Source organism: Anser brachyrhynchus (genome assembly GCF_964034855.1).
Source record: "Anser brachyrhynchus genome assembly, chromosome: 7".
NCBI classification, from domain to species: Eukaryota; Metazoa; Chordata; class Aves; order Anseriformes; family Anatidae; genus Anser; species Anser brachyrhynchus.
This window is the reverse complement of record NC_137701.1, coordinates 36,729,380-36,752,409: the sequence shown is the minus strand read 5'-3', so window position 1 is coordinate 36,752,409 and position 23,030 is coordinate 36,729,380. Positions and strand designations below refer to the sequence as shown.

General features: G+C 38.8%; 1 protein-coding gene and 1 long non-coding RNA gene across 9 annotated transcripts in view; one reads left to right on the top strand and one right to left on the bottom strand.

Moving 5' to 3' along the window:
* Positions 1-23,030, top strand: part of LRP1B (LDL receptor related protein 1B) — a 553,237-nt gene that overhangs the window by 205,929 nt on the left and 324,278 nt on the right. For 7 of the 8 annotated variants that reach the window (XM_080600673.1, XM_080600668.1, XM_080600675.1 and 4 more), the window contains 2 exons: positions 18,719-18,838; positions 20,286-20,414. In XM_080600673.1, coding sequence (XP_080456799.1) covers positions 18,719-18,838; positions 20,286-20,414 — 249 coding nt within the window. Of the gene's footprint in view, positions 1-61; positions 151-18,718; positions 18,839-20,285; positions 20,415-23,030 lie in introns of all 8 variants that reach the window. The other variant, XM_080600676.1, reaches the window with a different exon arrangement.
* Positions 44-18,710, bottom strand: LOC308198386. Its single transcript, XR_013953874.1, has 2 exons — positions 8,598-18,710; positions 44-8,534 (listed from the first exon to the last, which is right to left on the bottom strand). It is a non-coding gene; the product is annotated as an uncharacterized lncRNA (long non-coding RNA).

Sequence of the window (23,030 nt, the reverse complement as noted above, 5' to 3'; positions counted from 1 at the left end):
GTAGGCAGAGAAGAATCTGACTCTTGCTTCATGTGGCAATACATTTTATTTTTTTTTTCAGAGGTGAAGTTCAGCTAGATCTTTATTAGCAAACTATGATTTCAGGAGGAAAATGAACTTGACAACTGTTTTAACAACCTGGATGTTTACGTATGTCATTGGTTAATGCCTAAAGTCAATATTTGTTAAGTCTGATTGATAAAAATATGCGCCTTTCATCAAGGTCAAATTAATTTGTGGAAATTTGCCGTTGCTTACCATGCTGCTTTTGCACAGAATATCCCTGTCAGACTTCGCTAAAACTGTGCAGGCATTTTCTTATTTAAATTATGATTATCTTCACAACTTCCCTGTGAACGCTACCTCATTTGATTTTAATTTTTTTATTTTTTTAAAGGATGCCTCAGATTGGATTCTGGTTCAGTCAGGTAATGAATTACCTGACCTGACCTAATTCATTAATTCTAATAGTATCTGAAGTCTTTATTTTATCCAAGGCTCCTCTGATAGACCTGTCTTATAGACATTTTTGTAATAATGTCCATTCATCAGCTACTTAAAGGACATAACTTGAAACTGGCTGTGACTGCTAGGATGCACACTGTCTACTTGTTTGGGTTGTGTACTGGTTTAGGCTTTCAATGTATGTTGAAGGCTGCATCAGGCAAATGTAAGGGATAGTGAACAGTAATGCTTGGAAAGGAGTTCTGAAACTATATATTAAATATGTATGGATGAATCTATGCACGTTGAAATCTTCCTAAGATGAAATTGTGTTTAAACTCCTGTTTTCACAGAGTGTAACTATATACAATGTGTTCTTAAGGTACAATATTTAGTGTAGGACTAAGTAAATGACATTGCTTTACAACTGAGGTCACTCAAGCATAGACTTATGGTATACAAAAATGGAGAATTTTCTCTGATATTTTATATATTTTCCATATTATAGCAAACACAAAAGCCATGCTTTGCAATAATGAAGTCAATTCTGAAAACAAACAAAGCCCCTACCTCTGTTGCTGTACTCTTAGTGGATATCCATCTCTTGATTTACTGTGTTCTCCTAATGTTTGCGTCTGTTATAAGTTGGTCTCTACCGGATGTTCCTGGAAATGGTGCATGCATGGATTACAGGCATACAACGTAGATGTGTTTGTATATAGCTAGCCGTGAGCAAAATTGAGGAGGAAGGAGAGTTTTGGGTAAGAGACAAGATGACAAGATCAGGTTACGAAAAGAGTAAGTTAAAACTAAAACTGGAAAAGGAAACCAGCAATTTTTTGTTGCCATATGGAGAACAGATTGTTTCACAGTAAAAGAAAGGCACATGCAAAAAATATAATTCTATAGCAATGAAATCATCAAAGCTGCTTATGAACTGAAGCGTAATCACTGCAGGCTGCTGTAGTTGCCTTTTCCTTTTGAATCTGGTGAGAATTACAGGTAGATGCATAGAAGAAAATGAAATAACTGCTGAATGTGGTACTAGTTACTGCTTCGGTAGCCCTCTGAAACGTTGCTGTGACTTGTATACAGGAAAAAAAAAAAAGTGATTTAAGTTCATGATAAACTGCATTTGCAATGCTTCGGATGATGGCAGGACAGGTCCATCTGGTGGTTACCTGTCTTGAGGGTTGGTGGTCTCTGTACCTGCTGGAGGGAGACTGGATGGCGGTAAGGAAGCTGACACAACAGTCACCAAAGCATGAAACAAAAAGTATATAAATTATATATTTAATAGATGTTAAATAGCTTCAATTGGCTATTCAATAGCTTTGATGGTTGGACCAGATGATATTGGAGGTCTTTTCCAACCTTAATTATTCTGTGATTCTAATTAATAGTACACTTGTAGTCAGGCAACACTGAGGAGTGTTAGATAATGAATTTTTCTACTCTGACTTTCCCTACAGCCTCGATAATAGGAATGGGACAGTAAAAGTGCTGCAAAATATTAACTGTTTGCCCTTTGAAACCTCTGTTTTTCAAATGTGGTAGTGGAATTGTTTTTCACAGTTGTGTGAGTATTGCATATTATTCTCTTAGTGGGAGAGAGCCTCTGTTAGAGGCAGTTGGAATGAAGAGACTCTTGTTTCTGGTTTCCTTTGTTCTGTGTGCTGGGCTGAGGACAGTTAAACATGTTGGAAGAAGGAGAAAATGGTGCTTTTCGGTGCTCAAATAATTGAGCATGTTCTGGATAGATAACTTGGGTAGCGCACTGGAGAGACAGGAGATGGGGAGCATGCAGCACCATTAAAAACTGGGAGACATCAAAAGGAAGAAAAAAACTAGACCCAGAAACCTCGAAGCAAAAGAAGGAACCTTCCCGAGACAGGAATGTCACAATTTGTTCAACCCCAAAGCCATTGAAATTTGATGGGCCTGGGAAAGAACATAACATAAACACACACTTTGTTTGTCTGTTAGAGTAGACCTCACTGTTCTTTGTTTGCAGAGATGATAGCTAAATTAATCTCTTAAATTCAGATTTAAATGCATAAATTAAATGTTTTCCTGAGATATGGTGAATAGCTATAGTTCCCATCAAATAATTCCTTCTAGCAGCTAGAGTTTAAAAATGCTCAGTGCTTGTGAAATTCAACTAATTAATTTAGGAAGTAGCTGAAATAAAGGCTTTAGTTAGAAAAGAGGAATTGTTTTCTAAAAAAGAATTCAAAACCATCACGATTGTAAGTTTTGTTTTGTATCTGTTTGGCAACTGACAAAATGTTGCTGAATACAGTTAATAGCTGGCTCCATATGAGAAGTATTTATCAGTTTTTAGGTTCCATCTCCAGTCATCGGCAGAAAACAAGGCCTTCAAAAAAAGAAAGATCCAGGTGTTGCTGTAGATCAATATAGAAATACATATGTAATATTACAATACAAATGTGATGTTATCTGATACAAATGAATAAATAGTAATCAAGCCATAACAACTCAGTTACAGCAGCTGCAATGGGTAGCTAAAGGAAAACCTGCCCCTTAGCCAAAACAAACTGACAGCAAAGGAATCCGGGAGATCCCAAGGTGCAGCAGGAAGCACGAGCTCAGGAGCAGGGTCACACCTCAGATTTCTTTGGAGTCAATTACCTACTCAGAAGCAGTGTTGCAGAGCTAAGTTTCCTGGCTGGAATAAACATCACTTTATCCAAAGAAATCCAGGTGTGTTCGGGGCTGCTTTGTAAATGTGGGAAAAGCACAGAAACGCTGCTTTGCTGTTGGCAAAAGTGAGGTCCCTAAAGCTACCTGGAAGTAATGATGCACGGGTGCTACCAACCAGCCGCCCTACTTTCTTATTGTATTGAGTTAGCCCAAATCTGTGGAACAAGAGAAAAAAAAAACCAAAAACATTCAGTTGTACTGATAGCTTTTACGAAACAAACATGTTTTTTAAATAGAATTTTTCTACCACATTAATGTAAGAAAAAGCAGAGGTGAGCTGTACACACTTTAAATTTAGCTACCACCGAAAATGCTTCCCCGATTTAATTTTCAATTTCTGTTTTCTTCATGAAAAACTTAATTATTCTGCACCTATTTTAAATCACATATTTAATTGCCTTTTTATTTTTCACAGTAGTAATGTATTAAGAGTTTCTGGAGTAGAGATTTTGCTGAAATTCACGTGCTTAATAGTTTTTATTAAAAGTCACTAAATAAATAGTGACTTTTTTTTGCTCAGCTACTCCAATGTTACCTTTAATTTTGGGCATACCTAAGCTTTTCCACTAGGCTTGGTAACAGAAAAAAAGTAAGATGATGATTAACAGCCTTGTATAATGTACCAAGTTTATTTCACTCGTGTTTTGTAAATACGTGTGCATACCTTTTCATATAAAACAGATAAACATGATTCAGGAAAATAGTTTGTGGTCTTCACCAGGTTGAAGAACAAGAGGCAGAAAATAAATTAATAATGAGAAATTTTGTCCAATTTCAAAACCATATTTTATTAGAGCAAAGCACAACTCATTAAGAAAATCTTCAGATGACGTGCACAATTTAAAGCATGCTGGAAACTGTCTCTTATAAGAATCATTTTCAAAGAAGTGAATGTATCTATTCTTCATTTTCAAGTGATAATGTTTAAAACTTCTGCAGATGTTTTTAGATAGAAAACCCTATAACTTACGTTTTAAAAAATCTGTTATTTACACATTTTACACTATTCAATTATTCTACTTCATATATAAGTATAATTAGGATGTGTACATGATATTAACAATTTGTTAATATCAAGCAAAGCATTTATTTATTAACTTCTCAGTTGGGATGCAGGTGGCTCTGCCGACTGAGTCCTGTGGAGCTCCAGCATAACACTGGTTTCATTAAAAAAAAAGGTCAGGTTCTCTGCTAAATGTGGAATGAGCTGAGAGCACCTACAGTTACATCCACCTCCCATGTTTCTGCCTGAAAAAGTTGTGAAAAGTTACACTGGGAGTTGCTAGAATTTCATTATACTCTTTGTGAAGAGGATATATCAAAATAGAAGAGAAGATAGTAGAGAGAAGCAGCGATCCCCACAAAACCTGTTGCAGTACTCATTGTGTTGTGCCCACCACTTGGCACGGTTGGACTGGCCTCTAAAAGATCAGAAGCTTTGGAAAAGAAAACCGGAGAAAAAAGAAAGAGATGCTCTTTCCCCCCTCACTTTTTCTATTTTCTCCCTCCAGAAGCCAGGCAAAAGCTGGGTTAACTTTTAATGTGCCAGAATATAGTAACCACATGCTGAAGTAATACACGAAGCCCTTTTGTAAATACCAAGGCAATTCTTTATTTATTCTCCGGAGCTAGAAATAGGGGCTGATCTTTGTACTACAGTTTAGCCTCTAAAGCACATCACCTCAGTCACTCGTTTTCCATTATCCGTTGCAGCTGTGCCTCTAATAATCTCAGGCTATGGCATGCTGAAATTGGTATTGAGAATTTTTATATCGTGTTATATTAACTTATTTATCAGCTTTTTCTCCTTATGCCTTAGAGAATGAAGCTAAAGAGGTGGGCTGTGAGGATGGCGTTCATTTACATTGGCTCCACCAATAAAACGTGGAAATGACTTCTCCTGTGAAAGACTGCATGTTTTCCTCTTCATATACATGTACAAATATATAAAGTTACATTAAAAAAAAATATAACCTTTACCCAACCATTAAAAAATACATAGAGGAGAGAATATTCATCACTGGAGTATGCTACTTACCAGTTCCTTGCTTTAGAGGATGGGCTTTACTTGGGGCTGGAGAGACTTGAAAGGCTTTGAAAAAGAAAAAAAGGTACCGAAACAACAGCTGGGGAACTCATAATGCAAATTAGTAGATGGCTTTGTCCTATGGAAAATATTTAGGAAAAATTAGATTAAGCTTTCCTACGTATTATCTGTGCCTGGGTCAGTGACATGTATGAGCAATACTGATAGGCAATTCTGAGCAGTGCGAGTTGCTGCTCTGGATAGATGACTGACTTACAGCTAAATGAAATAATGAATGAAAAGCAATTTTTGTGCTTCTGTTGCTTTCAATCTCGTCAGCGCTGAATCAATTACACGTTGCCAAAGGCTCAAGTCTCGTTAGTTGGGTAAGATATATGAAAAACAATGAGGAAAGATGAGTCATGGTAAAATGGTTGGAAACAGTACCGTACTTTACAAGGTTATTGCTAATTTCATGTTTTCAGTGGGCACTGTAGGTATAAGTAGTTCTTGCAGAAAAGTTACAGCTAAATAATCCTAGTTGGATACAAGGTGAGATGAAAACAAAATGCCAAACAGACATCAGGAGAACAGGTGTAATTCAGTTTTTTTCTAGGCTCTGGGATTTGAGGGTTCGTATTTTCTAGCTTTTTTGAACATCTACATTTCTGCACATTCACAGACTTGCATGAGATAAGACTCATGGGTTCATAGCACCCTGAGAAGTAAAATAAGAAAACCATTGGCAACATTTTTTTTTTTTTGAGAATTGGCAATTGTGAATTTTTGCAGACACTGGCAGCAATGTACAGCTCCGTGTGGCATTTGTCATGGGTTGTACACCTCCAACGGGACAAACCCACTCCAGGAGCCATCTTGCAACCTGACTCTGCATGCTGCAGGGAAAAATATAAAGGTTCAGCCTCTTTAGCTGGCAGACGTTGTAAATGGGACTTGTAAAAAAAAAAAAAAAAAATGTCACTTATTCCAGCCCCTGCCCCAGCTCAGAACTCCATATATCTGTCTCCTAGGAAAAAAAAAAAAAAAAACCTATTGAGTAAGAATTTTATTTTTCTGGTATAGTTTTTCCTTGCTGCTAGTTTTTAATTCACTTCTAGCTTAAAGTCCTCTCTCTTATCCTTCACTGGCTTTAGCTGTGTACACAAAAAAAAATCAGTTACTGAGTCACACGTTTGGTTCTCTGGGATCTGTTGCTATTCAATCCCTTTATGTAATTGTTCCAAGTCCTTGGCTGAGTTTCCAGGCAGGCACTGCCTCGTGAGCCTGAGGTTTCTGCTTGGCAATTTTTTTGAGGATTTTATCTATCAAGTGAAGTTGTATTCATGAAGAGAAGTAATTTCAGAGGTACTACTTCCATGAAGAGGCATGAAATTGGACGTTGGAAAAAGCTATTATAGGTGTCTTTTATGATTTCAAAATGATTTAATTATGTTTTTCCACATAACTGAGAAGTGACCAAAGTAAATAAAGATGCTAGCTTTTTTTCCAGTATCAGGAAAAGGAAAAAAAAAAAAATCTTTTGGCCTTTCTGGAATGTTTTAAAACTCCCACATCATTTCCAGCTCTACTGCACCATTATATCTGCAGTGTTAGCTGAGGCAACAGAAGAAATGCACAGGCTAACCTGGCCCTTTTCTGCTACAAACTGTCAATCCAGAGGAGGACCAAGATGTCTTCGTGTGCTACCTAAGGGGAAAGTGGCATTGCATCTGCTAGGCTGTATGTGTTTGAGACACAACAGAGAATGCCAACTTGCTGGGCAATGGACACTTTTAAGGCTTCCGTGAAAGCTTTGTATCCTGCTTTGCTCATTTAAGAGTCAGTCTGGCAACACTGCCATCCCATTTTCTTGCAGCAGTGACTTAGATTGCCAGCTAAAACCCCTCTACTCCGTGCATGCATCTTCTTCCAAATCTGTGACTGTTACTGAGAGCGAGCTCTTGTAGATACCATCATTTCATAGCAGCCTGTAGCAGTCTTGCAGATTTTATTTTGAATAAAGGCTGGATATTTTAAAATATTTTTATTCTGAGTCATAATATAATGGAAGACTTACAACAATTTACTGTGAAGACAGATCAGAGCTGAAAGCAGAAAAACAGCTCCTGTCCAGATGGGTTTAGTGCATGATAAATGTGAGTTGCACACGTTTGTGATACCTCATCTTGGGCTCCACTGTTCAAAGGTACATGCACGTGGAATAACATGGGATATTAATAATCCTAAGTAGTGTTGGTTTTGTTTTTGCTTTTTGCTTTTTTCATTTCTGAATTATCTTCGAACAAATACAGTAAGGTTTATTTTATTTTTTTTTAACCTCTGCTACTGATTTGCAGGACACTTCATTTCCACCAAGTTTATTCGCTAATGAAACCTGGTCACTTAGAAGCCAGTACATTGTAGTTAGATAACAGTAAAAGTCATTCTTATTGAAATGTATTGCTTAATGGAATTTTAGTCTTTATTAAGCCGAGTATCCAGTGGAGCAAGCAAGCTAAGTGCCCTACAGCATAAATGTATAATGCAGTCTTCAAGACACATTATTGTTATCCATACGTATAGCACTTTTGTGAATTATGTCTGTTTAAAATAATATGTAGTTGACCACCATCTGCCTGCATCTCACCACAGGTAATCAGAAAGTGATCAGTGATGGCTGAAAGGAAGCCAAGGAGCAGCAGGCAATTAACCTTGCTTGATTTGAGGGGGATCGATAGGCACTCATGACCATTAGTGATATGCAGGCAAAGATGAGCCAATCTAAACCAGGAAGATTGGTGAGACTTACAGTGCCTTCAAGTGTGTCTTCCAAGTAGTGGAAAACATCAGAATACTACTTTCTTTCACCTTGCTCAATGGTTTAAACATTACTGCCTGCAGAGATGGCATAAGGTCCAAGCCTAGCAGCCACTAGGAATAAATGAAACACTTTCTATCGATTTCATTAGGCACAGATAGCAGTAGTGAGAATTGCAGTATTAAGAATTTCAGCTGAAGCATTTTGTACAAGGTAATTGACTGAGGTTGGATGAATTAAGACCTCATGTGGTGATCTGGGTCTGTGGTTGTAGCATCACTTGCTGTTACAGATTACTGCTTTCTAGTATCTTCCCGTAGTCACTGGATATAAATCAGCTTTGGAGCAGTACAAGTCCTGCTATGTACACCAAAATTCACAGAGCTACTGTGTTGGTCACTTCCTTCTGAGCAGTGTGGGTGTCTTGCTTTGTAGCTTATCCTTTGGGTTCATGGAACAGAAAGGTTCCTTGTGTGGAGGGCCTTCCACAATTCCTTCGTAATTAACACACCACCTAAAAACCTTCAGAGCATTGTCCTGAGGGCCTTCCACAATTCCTTCGTAATTAACACACCACCTAAAAACCTTCAGAGCATTGTCCTGGTCTACTGTATGATAAAAACTGATTAGCATAAAATGGCAACAGGCATTACCTTGACAACAGTGGTCTCAGTCACGAGTCTTCATTGAAGATATTTGAAAAGAAATTTTTACTTCAGTGCATTAATAACAAATTTTCATTCTACTCCATGGCTTCTCAATAAACATTATTTCAAAATATAAATATTCTCCTTATGTTTATAGGAAACTCTCATCAGAATTGCTACAAAAAGTTTTAGATATATAGTATGAATTTGGCACTGAAGTACATTTTAACAAAGAAGATTTCTATTAAATCAGGTGTTATATGATGCCATAAAACAAACTTATATGAAATTTTTATTACTTAATGTATATGGACTTTAACACAATTGTGCTTGAACGAGAAGGGCTGTGTGAGGAGGGCAGATGTATTGGTCATCTACAAGAGACTCTTTTAAGACAGACATTGAACAGCGATGAAGACATAGGGTGATCTGGCTTCCCATCAAGTAGAGCTGGAAATCACAACCATTTATAAAACTAGAGGAACAGGCACACCTCTTCCACTTGTTTCTAAGTCCTTGTTACCCAGTGGCTAGGCGAGATAGCTGGAGTCACAGGAACGGGTGTCACTAGTGAACCTATACTAATGTTGTAGTGGGTCGCTATTACAACAGAACGCTGTGGGGCTTCAATTATTAATTAATTAACACTTCCAGAGCACTCTGAGACTCACTGAGTAGTTTTTAGTTTGAGGTTGTTTTATTAAAGAGTGCTTAAAATTATTACTACTTAAATACTTGCAGTAAATGGTTGGTGTTACTGACATGTAGAAATTTGTGTGTATATATTTATATATTTTTTACAGAAACAAAGAAGTATAAAGCCTAATTTAAAAAATGAATGCTTCAGAGATGTAACAACAGTATGTTTGAGCACATAAGAAATTAACATCAGCAAAATGTGGAATAAGGCTGAGTACATAAATATTAGATTGAATAAGATCATCGAAATACTTGATGGTTAAAGTGAGTGATAGTTCAGAAGCAGAAGTGTAAGACAATGTTTCATCAGAGAGTAAGCTTATGTATTACCTCTTATAAAATATATAACTGCTTTTGCACACGGCAGTCTGCAATTTAGTGTGGTTGATCTCACACTATCAAATTTAAATCCTTTTTTTAAATCCTTTTTTTTTTTTCTCCCTTCATTTGGTGAAAAGAGCATGCATTTCCTTTTTCCCGGTTTGTGACTTTGCTTTGTGTTGAATTTAGATGCCAGAGCTGGCTCTATTTATCACCTAAGTAGATAGCTGACTTGTGCAAGTCTCGAAGGTGACATGCTGTATGCTTTGCCTGAAGAAATGGAGATTTACCGTGCAAGGATGAACAGCCTCCTGCGTCCTGCCAATGCTGTGCAGCTGTCACTGCTGGAGGGAAGTTAGGGTTAGAAGAGACGTGGGAGAGAGAGGAGATAGCAGCTTCCACGGGGAGCAGCCACTGCCCAATCTTCTTTCCCATCACCGTCTCACCTGCAGGCGGAGAGAGGGAAGAGAAAGCTCTTCCCAAGCTCCCCATCTTAACCTTCTCCTCCCGTTGTCACCTGCCCTCTGCAGGTGGCAGTCACTTGTGCCTCTTCCCTCTTCCCCTGTTTCAGGCTGCTGCAAGATGAAGAGATGGTGGCAGATCTTTGCAGGGAAGGGACAGCCTGTGAGACCCACGGACTCCCTGAGGTTGGCAGGGACCTTTGGGAGTGCCTAGCTGGTGAAAGCACGGGCACCTAGATCAAGTTGCCCAGCACCGTGTCCAGTCTGGGTTCGAATCGTCTCCACAGATGGAGACTCCAGAGCCTCCCTGCGCTTAACCTTATTCACGCCAGAGACTGCTCTGCCCCAGCCACCAAGTTACATTTTGTCTCTTCAAGCATTCCTCAAGCACTGAAATGCAATTTACTAGCAAAAATGAGAAACCATGAGTAAATGCATTTTAGCTGACTAGGTCCAGATTACTAAGCAGAGCAGCCCAGGTAGCCTGCTCTTGGATAACCATCGGTCCTCGCTGTAGTTTTTCCATTCTGATCTTTGTCACCATGCACAAACTTTGTTAGTTGCTACTTTCACTTCTGCTTTATTAATGAATATGTTCAGTATTGTCAGGCTTCGGGTAAGTGTCTGTGATACCTCACTAGACACGTGTAGTTTAATGATGATTCTCTCTAAGTCACTGAACCTGCTTCAGTATGTATTCAATACTGTGAAAATACCTAAAACTATATACCAGTTTATTCAAAATTAAATAAATGTATGTATTCTTTAAAATCTATATTCTTTAAATCTATAGCTTGCATCCAGATTAATAGCCATATACATGGTCTCATCCCTTCAGTCATGAAATCACTTGCCCAGTTTGAATTTTCTCAGGTGTACTTCTCCTTAGCTTATGCTTATGCTTGAGTGTGGCTGCCAAGGTATAACTAAAACAGCAAAAGGTCAAAATAATGAGCCATTTCCACTGGTGAAGCTAATATTTTACTACATGCCTACTACTGCTGATCTCATCTTTTCAAATGTTTTGTGATGCTATGGTTGAAGAGCACCACATAAAACAAATTGTTTTGAAGCTCAGCCAAATATTGTAGGTCAAGATTTAGGCAGGAAGAAGTTTCAATAGCACATCCTTGAAAAATAAATTTATCCATGAATATTGTGCCAAGATGCTGTTAGGTAATATTTTGAAGATGGATATTCTCACTTCTGAAAAGGAACATTGACTGGAGTGTGGATTTGGAAGATTTGATTTGCTTATTTAAGTTTTATTCTTCTTGCAACATTCCTTGTTTTTTTTTTTTTTGTTTTGTTTTGTTTTTTTCTGATTTCATTAGGTTGGAGATGACAGAAAAGGAAATCTGTCTTTTTTAATAATATCTTGTTAATCACTTGTTACTCAGCAAGACATGCCCATTTTCACTGAACAATAATCACAGTAAGATACTTCTGGTTTTGAGCAGACAACAAGTTCATTAAACAAGATGTGTAATTTTCTTCTAATCATAAAATAGGCAAATACATTTTAATGTCTATTTAAAATAATACGTTAAGTTGTTCAACAACAGTCTATGTGCCAGCATAGACTGTGATGGGAAAATAGATCCAACGGAGGGCTGAGATAAATCAGGTAGAATTTACGAAGTACAATCCGGATGCCACCATGCTAACAAGTGCTTATACTGGGCAGAAACCTTCACTCTTTCAGGTGAAACTTTCTATGTCAGTTGTTGTTCTGTACCAAGGCTTCCCAGTGTGGAGACTTGTACCGACGGGGATGGACACTGGATAATTAAGACACCTTTTTCTTATTGATGACAATTTATATGACAAAAGCTGCTGCCCAGCTTTTACAGGACAGCTTTGTGCTTATGGCGCTTGCCCAGGAGATGGGACCCAGCAATACCCAGGTGTGCCTTCGGCCCTTGGGCTATCCCCACCTCACAGCACATCAGTGTTCCCCTGCAGGATGCACCCACCATTCACCGTGTCGTATGAACTGGAAGGTGTCCTTGTGAGGAATCAGTGCCGCAGGAAGTCTGGGTTTTGTGGGCTCAGAGGATGCACCTCAGAGTATGACTCTGTTGCCTGATGATTATAGCAATGGCAAAGGGTGGAAATACTGTAATCTATGAATATCTTTTATCCAGTAACTATTTTATGGAAAATTCAGGAGCAGCCTGGTACCCAGCACAAAGTGCCATTCTCAAACTAGCCTTAGGAGAAGATTGTGCACTGTGGAGCTGAAGCAAGTGGAGTTACTTCTGAGCAGTCCAGGCTCAGATGTCTAAGCTCTGTGAAGGAAAATGAAGGATTTCAGTTATACCCAGGGCTTACAACTTCCTTTAGGCAGTTCAGCGTGCAAGGTTTTTAGGTTACCGTGCGGGGTGGTTGTTTCCTTGTGTGCACACTATATGGAAAACCTTTACTGCCTAACCGATCTCTGGGGCTGGGCACCTGGAGGCTGGCTTGCAGACCTTACCTGTAAATGTCTCTGTCTTTAAGGCTTCTAGCAATTGTTTCTAAATGGGTGGGTTATTTGGGGGATGAATAAAAAGTAGCATTAGTCTTGTCTTTTCCCAAGCCTCCCGATCACAAGTTACAAAGCAGCAGTCAAACACCTGGTGCCCAAATGCAGAGGCTGCAGTTTGACCCGAAACAGAAAATAGGTACAGGAATTTATTTATTTATTTAGCCTAAAGGTTTTTTGTGTCTCCTCCCCGTATTACATGTTGTTTTGAATTTGTCTCCTGCTTCAATGCTGAACTTTGGCAGGGGTCACCCATAGCAGGAGTACAAGGTTATGAATCTTATCTTAGATTTCCAAATCTCTTTCTCAGTGGTATATCTACCATAACAGAGTTATGGGCCGAGGAGCGTGACAAAGATCATTATACTTTTGTCATATTTTTATGGTATGATAGTCAAAGCCAATAAAATGACCAACGAATGTAAGATTAAAAACAGGCTGCATTATTTCAATCCAGCAATTGAATTCTATCAATCAAACTACCCTTTTCTGTCAGAGAAGCAAACTGTGGAGCTTTATCTTGTGTAACAAAAAAAAACAACAAAAAAACTTGGGGTAAATTGCATTAGAGGGTCTAATATATAAAAAGAATTGTACTTCAAAAAATAAAAATAAAAAAACTGAAAATGAACTAGAAAAGAAAAATAAGGCTTACAGCATATGCGTGATAAGGACAGTCTAGACATCAGTGTATGAATATTGAATCGTAAAAGCTGAGTGAATAACACGGTGATAAGATCAAGTATATTCATGAAACACAAAGCTGCCAAAAAGAATCTGAATATTTAAGAGAAACAAGAACGCGTGTGGAGTACAATTAGAAGACTAATTCGGTAACAAGTTCGCATAAGTTTTCCTTTGGGTATGTTTCAGAGACAAGGAAAAAAAGAATTAATCTTAGTTCCGCAATGAAAAATGATATTTTAGCATAAGATGGTGTGTTGCTTGAGGAATACAGTAACAGAAAGAACCTCCTGGGTCATGAATGCAGTGTCTGGTATTTCAGGGGCCTTTCCATATGCTCTTTTTCATGAATTTATCATGATCCATGTTGAAAACATTTATTTTCTGTCCCTGCTGCTTCCATTCAAAGAGCAGTACCAGAGCCTGATTACGGTGATAGGTGAGAACCTCTCCTTTTCAGCCCAAATGTATTAATGAACAATTTATACCCCTTTGTACTTCCACCAATAACCCTTTAGCTTAAATACTCTCTCTTTCCCCACTGTTGATCCTCTGATATATTCATGACTGCCTGTGGTTTTCCTCTCCCAACACTAACCAGCACAGAAACTTGCAGTCTGCCCTCAGGTCGCAGCTCTCTGTTCCCCTGCCCCTCTCCAAGCCTGCTCGAGTCTGGGTTTATCCTCCAGGTACCCGTGGGGTGGGCACAGCCACAAACATCTGCATTCAGCAAGAAAAGGACTCACTGGTGTCCTGGCCCTTTGTCTTTGTGGCTTTGTCTGTGGGAAGGACACATCCTGATGCTCCCAGAGCTGCATTTGCTTTTTCCACAGGCAGCGTGGCGCTGGTAGCTCACAGCCATCCTCTGATGAACTATTTGACAAGAATCCCTTGTTTCAGATTGTTAAGTCCCAAACTGACAGCAGAATCCCTGCTATTGTTCCCTAAGCAAATTATCTTGATCTTAGAACCACAAACTTCAGGCAATTGCTTTTACTTAATCTGGCTCTGTATCACTGGTGCTTATCAGCACTGTGTGGTCGGCTAATTTTAATGTAGGGTGCTAGGATGTCGTCTGTACTCTAGCATTATTACAAAAAGAGCTGTACAGGATTTGTATATTACGCATGCACTAATGAAATGTAACTGGGAACCCACTGCAGCCAAAAGGCTTTATTATCATCAAAGTGACTAAAAATAATGGCATCTAAATACATGTTGCTGGATGCGAATCTAGTCCCCTTCCATCCTCTCAGGAAAGGGAAGTCTCACTGAGGCATCTTCTTAAATCCATTCTAGTGTTCGACAATCCCTCCTAGCCCAAAAATATACAGAATTAAGAAAGTGCAAGCTAAAAACAGCCAAAACATGTAAGTTTAAGAACCAGGTGTGAACCTGGTGTGAACCCTGTGTCAGTTGAGGAGGAACTGAAAAAAAGGTTAGTCAGATCAATTGGTTAATTCCTTCATTAAAAAGCCATGCAAGAGGGGATAGTTCCTTATATCATTCCTTTCGGATGAACTATGATTAGCAGTGTATTTCCTTGAACACAGAAGGGATAAATGAAGGCAGGATTTTATTACTATGAAATCCTGTGGGAGCAGTTTTTCCAAAAAGCTTACAGCTCCTCTGAGTCTTTGTCAAAGGTATATCATGTCAGGGGAGATGCTATCAGCAGCGTCTTGGCCTGATGGACTGCTCTCCTTTGAGCCTGGTACCTGGGCGTTAGCGGAATAGCAAAGTCAGCATGAGATTGACATGGGGGTATTTGAGAAAGCAGGGGGGCTTTTGTGGTAGAGCTGGAGCTCTGCTTTAGAGAGGTTCTTCCATGGGACATAGAGAAGACAAAAATGCTGCCCTGCATGTCTCTGGGGGCAGAAAGAGAACAGTGAAGAAAAGGCCCTAAAGCAGTGCAGGATGAGTTGGCATTACGACCCAGGCCTGGGGAAAATAGAGCATCCTAAAGGCACTCACATACTTGCGCTACCCTGCGTCTCTGCAAATCTCTTGCCTTGCTCTGCAGCTCCATGTCTTGAGTTGTGGGTCTCCTTGTGAGCTTTAAAGCTTGCTTCTGCTGCTTCCCCTCCGTTTAGCTTCTTCCTTTAAATCTTGCAGCAGAAATACTGCGCTTTGACAAATACAGGTTTTTGTAGCTGTGTTAAAAATGGAAAGCTTGGTGATGCTCGTTCTTCACTGCCTGCGTACTTCATAAACCAATTCACGTTCAGAAAGGGAGACCAGAGTGGGAACAGAATTTTACTTAATCCTAAAGCAAGGTAGGAAGGACAAGAAATGAGGATCCCCGTTCTTTACATTTCCTATCTGGAACATTAGAAATATTGATGTTCACTGCTTTATGATTTTTCTTTGCCTCCTCACCTCTTCCCAAGCAGTCTGCTACAAATCTAACCAAACCATAAATGTACACCCTGTCTTCCATAGCATGTCCTTCAATACTTCAAACGTTTCCAGGGGCAAGCTAACTCCATTTTCTCCCCAAAGGTTTTCAGGATCAGTTACTTAAAGTGAAGAAAACAAAAAAGCCAGTAAAATAGAAAATAGATTTATTTACCCTCAATGTTGTTGTTGTATTTTGTGTTTTTCCGCTCGTGAATTCCCCTGGCAGGTTTCGGAGATCAGCGGTAGAGCAAAAATGTTCGGGGGCACGGAGGTGTCTGTCAGACAGGCAGCAAGGAAGCTCTGCACGCGAGCTGTGAGTGGAGGCCAATTGCTGCTGTAATAATCTGACCGATAATTTAGTGGAGGGAAAAGGGTTTAACTTTTAAAGTCAGAAACATATGGCAGTCGGCATCTCTTCTTAAGCAGATTTGTTGGAAAGTCTGGTGTGTCTGAAGGACTCCCGGCTGGGAAAACTGGTGAAAGTAGTTGTAGTGTAAAACCTGAGACAAACCATAAGTTGCTTCTTGTCAGAGCTGGTTAAAATGAGAGAAGAAATTTGGATTTTCTCCCTGTTCCAGTTTTAACTTTCTTAAACAGTTATTGACAGGGTCTACGAAATGTCTTTTGAGAAAACTCATTTGAAAATAATCTTTTACTTGATCAGCAGATCAACTTGATCAGACAGCATTCGTACCCAAGTGAGCGTAAGGAGTTGTGCAAGTGGAGGCAGTTTTAGCAGAGTACCGTCTCGGAGAATCCCTTTCTAAAAGCATAGCAGATGGGATGAGGACACCAGCAAAGTTGTGATAGACGGTGTGAAAAATAGAACTGTGTGGAAAGAAGGAGGGATGAGATGTGTGACAAGAAATATTTTTGGCAGAAATGGGCTATGTGCAGTACTTCAGTTATACGTACTGTAAAGAAAATGCAACTGCTTTGTTGGTAAAAGCCATCCCCATGATACTGCAATAATTTAGAATCAATGAAATGCAACAGTTTCTGTAAAAAAAAAAAAAAAAAAAAAAAAAAAAAAAAAAAAAGGAGCATATAGGCTGCTTTTATTCACTTTTCTCTAATGTATCTCACTTTCCAATTTACTGTTGCTGTTCTCCAGCAGCCTTTACTGGCCGTGTGCAGGTCCCGCTATTCCAGTTGAAGCTGCTGGCTATCTGTATCCATTATGAAAAGAGTGCAAACAAGCCAAGTCCCATTTGTGAGTCAAATAGTTATCATCCGGTAAAAGCTACCGGCTGCACAGCATAAGACAAATATTTGAGGAAGAAAATTATAGGTTGTAAAGGATGGTCGATCCATGTTTGCTTAGAAAATGAAATGTATATGTCGATTTTGTGCAGATAGAAATATTAAATAAACAGATAGCATATAATCAGCCTCAGTTCCAGCTCCACACCTCGGCATGCGGCCCCATTTCAGGTTACCTCTGGGGAAATTTCCTTGTTTGCATTCTGACTGGGACTTGTTCTTGGAAGGATGTAATAGATTTAAGGACTGGACTAGGGACAAGAAGCCAACAAAGCAAGCTGCAGCCAAAATGTGTTACCTTCCTATTCACAAGGGCACACAAGGCAGAGAAATAACCCACAAACCACTTAGCAAATGGGCAGATTTGGACAGTAGATGATTTATCAGCCTCTAGTCACTCTCCGAATTGTGTGGCCTGTAGAATTCTAGGGAATATCCTCTGATAATTGTGTGACACCTCTTTTTTTTTTCTTTTTTTTTTTCAGTACAGTTAGCAGTAACTTTGGGTGGCAGCCACATCCACTTTTCTCCCAAAGTGTCCTCTTTATTTTGACACCAGCAGCCCCAGGTTTCAGATGCTGATGCTGACTCTTCTTCATATTAATTTTCACCCTAGACCCCAGTAGAGCTTGATGAATAATGATCAGACAGATTAAAACTGCCCACATATTAAACTACAGACTTCTCCTTTTCTTTAGGACATTCCCAGTCACTTGAATCCAACCCTACAACAGAACCTTTCTCTGTCCATTTTTGGGTTACTTTCTGATCCATCTGCATGTAGTTTTGAAAAATATCTTCAGATAAGCTTTTACAGCTGTTTTCCACAATCGTTTTCTTATTTTCCTGTAGGGAAAAATGTTGTTCATTAAAATACTCTTTTTTGATTAGCAGAATAATTGATATACTTCATCCAGCTTGGGGCTGAGAAGTTTCTCTCTTTTTTTTTTTTTTTTTTTTAGTTTGTTTTCATGTTGTTACGTTCTGGAAATCATTAGTGTATATTTTTACAATATTTCTTCTAGCTGTTAGCATCATGCCTTGCACTGATGGTATGTATGTAAGCAATAGATGCTATGAAGGACTTCAGTAGTAATGACATACATTATGTCCAGTGTTTATCCAACAGCACATGTCCAACATTAAATTATTGAGCCAGAATACATGCCCATTGATTACTATAAAGGTTATATGCGTATCAGTAAATCAAGACAAGCTTTCAAAAGATCACTTGATATGACAAATAGGGAAGACAAAGATGTTGAAATCTTTCTCATAATCTTTGCTGGTTTTTATGACTACAACCTTTTTTTTTTTTTCTTTTGAGGTTTGGTGCTTTTTTTTTAAAAAAAAATATTTTTTATTTTTTCCAAATCATTGCTTTAAATATGACTGATGTGTGAAAAAGAGACATCTAAGAAGAACAACAGTACACCTAGACAATATATTTGTGAGCAACTTTTGGTAGAAGTGGAATGCTGATTTATTATCTTGCCAAAATACAGTTTTCAAAGCAAGCATTTCCCAATGTATTACGTCATATTTCCAACAACAGCTAGTGAAAATGGTGATGGTGTTTCCTTCCTGAGAGGTGCATTTGCACACCCACACATATATATGCATATATATGTTGTTAAAATTTGTGATATAGGAATAATAAATTAGCATTTATTAACATTTTGCTCTAAATAATACTATTTACAGAATTGCTACCCAAGTGCCAACAGATGAATTGCCAATACAAATGCGCCATTACCAGGAATGGCACCAGGTGCTACTGTGGAGATGGATACGAAACAAGCAGTGATGGCAGAAGCTGCACAGGTAAACAAGAAAGATGCTGTAGGATTGACACACGGGTTTCTTAATGGCTCCTCGATGGCTGTCAGGTGCAGGGAACAGTGGTGGGCTGCCAGCTTGGGTCTGGGAGCCATGCAGGCAGGCTAACAGAAGGCTGGTGAGCATGGATGAACTGTTGTGCTCACAAGCTTCCTTCCCAGCTTCAGTGGTGTTCATCAGGGAATGAGCACGAACTTGTGGGATCAGGCAGAGGGAAAGAGCCCCCCACCATAATGAGGGTCCGGACTTCCCTGCTGACTCCTTGATATTCCTGTGCCCATGCCCCAGCAGCAGCTATTCCTAACTTACTGGGATGAAAGCATCCTCAGCCTGACCAAAGGAGTTGGGCACTCTTTTCCTTTTCTTTTCCTTTTCTTTTCCTTTGCTCAAATGAGCCTACAGCTCGTTTGTGTGAGCCGCTCTCCAGACCTCACTGCTAGGAGACCTGGGGACACTTGCAGCATTTCGCCTCATGCCCATAAAGTCACATCTAGATTAGAATTTGATAAATGAACCCTCCCAGATCATACAACTTAACAGGGAATGTTATTTTGGCATAATTAAATGTGGGCTGAAATTGGTGTTCTTTTCCATTTTTAAAATATATGACTTTTTAATTCTGTCCAGGTATTTGTTTCTTGTTTTATTTTTATAAGCAGATTGGAGTTCTGTTGCCTTATGTATGTGCTCACTACCAATCACTCCTCTACACGTAATAGTGCTAAGCCAGATTCTTCATAAATGTAATTTATTCTAAGTTCTTTTGTTCTATGGTTGTCATGTTTCGTGATTGAAAATATATCTGAGGAAATAATTTCAACAGCAGTTTTTTAAAAAGTCAATTTATTACTTAAACCCTCAACCACTGTTAAATAGCATGTCTTGAGTTTATGGTATTATGCCTATATATCCTACTTGAGAAAACTGTTCTTTAGATTAGAGAAATATATAGTTTTTGATGTAGTGGATGATGGTTTAATGTAGAAGTTGTGAAAGTTCATTTAAGGAGCTGTAAGACATTTCCAGCACAAATAGGTTGAGAAGGATAATCAATTTTCTCCCTTGAAATGTTGTTTCAGCCACAGCCCCTTATAATTTTAAATACAAGCGTTCTCTAGTACCAACAAGAGTCCGGATGTCTCCCTAACATGATGTAGACATTGGATGCTAATTGAACAAATGAAGGTTTTAACTTTAAAAATAAACAGCAGTTTAACTCAAGAACTCCTGGCCTTCTGTTTGGTTGCTGGGGTAATTTCAACAGCCAATGTTGGTGATAAGGTCATGGCTTGAGAAGGGGAATACATAAATACCATAATGATTACCCTAATGATTTAATGGATCAAACTTTCCTCTTAGATTTTTTTTTTTAAATTCCACTATTTATTTATTTATTTATTATCTTTAAACAATCTCATTAATGTCCCTTTAGATTTGAACGAATGTAATACATATGGAAGCTGCAGCCAGATGTGTATAAATACAGATGGATCGTACACTTGTAGCTGTGTGGAGGGCTACGTACTTCAGCCTGATAACAGATCTTGCAAGGCCAAAAATGGTAAGTTTTAACATCTTTTTACCTTAATGAAAATAATTTCTGTTTTGGTCCTGTATAGACAATATATATGAAAATAGATAGAAGAGCATATGGAAGATATGGACTTGAAGTCCTTCACTGTATTGCAAAGAACAACACAACAACCCTAGAACAACTTTTCACATATTATGACAATACTCCAAGGGAAGTATTAGAAGTTATTATATGGTTGTTATTAATTAAAGTGAAATACTCAGTTCAGCCAAGATTACAATAGTCCCCAGTTTCCCTCTTCATAAATAAATCAAAGGTTTTTCCTCACACAAACAAAATAAGCTGTTTACTCTGGGAAGACATCAGAGGTAGTGAGGAAGCAGAGGAAATGATCACAAGGTAATTGTACCCTTAGGATGAAAAAAGGCATGAGATTGCTTTGTCCTTGTAATATCCCGAGGTGAATTTCAAAATACACATATTCACACTAGACTTTTTTTTTCTTTTTACTTAGTGCATGGTTCCAGTAGCAATAATAAATTGGTTATTTGAGGAAATTAGTGAATTTTGTTTAATGAAGCGATACTGTACAAAGTATTTTCATACTCAGCACATTGACTTAACAATGTTTTTATATTAAAAAAACACACTTTCTTGGTTTTTTTTTTGTTTGTTTGTTTTTACATCCGTGATGATTCAACACCCTAGTATAAAGCTGTTTATTATATATTTTTCGAGTACTTCTATTTGTAGCTATTTTATCATCATAAAATGTGAAGGTCCACTGTTTTTTTGAGGCTACCTCAAGTTAAGAACATCGCTAAGTATGTTCTGACTTGAGCACCAGTAAGTTACATGTTCTTGTACTGCTTGTATGAAGTTTTATACAGTTCCACACAACATGGCTGAGCGATTTTTATTTATTTATTTTTTTTAATACACAGATAAGTGTTGTGAGATAAGAAAGACCACGAAAAGTAAAAATATTTTAATGCTTTTCTTCCTCCGCTGCATAAAAGTCAATATCACTATTCCAGGTCAGGAAATTCTCATGTTGCCAGCGTTGGGCTTGAGATGAGCCTTTGAATTTCCTTTCTTATATCCAGCAGAGTGTGTAACTCAGTGTTGTAATGAGGTGTCAATGTCTTGGTGGTCTTGTTGAAATAAATCAGATCATATATTAACAGAGAAGAACTGTTCTTCTGTCTTTCTTAGAGCTTTGTCATGTTTGCTTTATGGTAGTTTTCATCTTTTCTGTTATTTTCAGCATGGGTTCACTAGTCATTAACTAGAGAAATCACTTCAGTATAGTGCAAATCAAGATCATGGCACCGCGCAGATATGAGTGTTGCTCATTATGTTGGTTTTGTGTGTAATCATAATTTTTCTCTGAAGTAAGGCTGGATTCAGTTATCAATATGTTGAACAGTGGAGCTAAACTCTTCATAGAGCACAGAGGTCAAAGAACTTCCTGGCACAGTGATGATGGTGCTTTTAGCAGAGAATGCTACAAGAGCTATAGTGACCTGTAACAGCTTATGTTGTTTCACAGGGCACAGTTTACAGTGTGGAAAATAGTGACGTTTCCATGTACCAGGATGTAGCTTTCCTTAAGCATTCATGTTCATAGCTTCACTGATGATACAAACTGCTTTTCACAGGTTGCTGCCTTGTAGGATAAGGTTCAAGCAGGGTCAAAAGCAAGGTGCTGCCCTGCACAAAAAAAAAAAAAAAAAAAAAAAAGATTGGGGAGCAAGCAACGAGGAGCCAGTCCTACCGGAAAGTATCTAAAATTGTGTAATGGATCACAGGTCAGAAATTGGGCAATTCCATCCTGTTGAGCAAGGGGAGAGGTACAATCCTGATATGTATAAGCAGCGTTATGACTTCAAAGTAATTCTAATGCTCACTCAACACTGGGAAGTCGTCAGCTGGAATGTGACATCCAGAGAGGGACAGCATGCAAAGCAGATGTGGACCAGTAGAAGAGAATCCAGGGAAAAGGTTGTATCTAAGGGAAAAAAAGGAAAAAGAACCTTTAGAAAAAATAATCAACTTTTTAATTTCCTTAAAAAGCCTAAGGAGAATAAGGATGGAAAGAGCGAGCTATCCATTTAGTCTGCATTTGACAAAAGCAGTTGTCAAATTCATAAAGAAAATGAACTAAAGAGTATTCTGTGTGCAAAAGGTATGAAAGATAAGAAGCAATAGAGGTTTAAGTTAGCTTAGGCATTATGTAAAGCTTTCTGATGTTAATAACAGCAGATCTGCTACAAATATAAATTGCCATCTGTGGTCCTAGGTACAGCACAAGAGGTAACTATGAGCCCTGCGCCACGTTTTTGTTGCCTCTGTAACCTGAGTGAGAGGTTTCTGAATCCTCACACGAAGAGAAGTGGGGGAACTCGTGGAGGCCCAGTTCCCAAGGCGCTGAGCAGGGGAGCTGAGTTTGGGAGCTGTGGCCTGCGGGAGCCCTGTCCCGGTGCAGGCGGCCTCTGGAGGCCTCCTCGGCCTCTTCCACAGGCCCCAAACCCATCCCCGCACAGCGGCCTTGGCCGCGTGTGGTACGGTAGGTACAATTTGCAGAGCACCTCACACAAGCTGCTGTTTTTCTACCCTTCAGGCAGCCAAATGCTTGGCTGT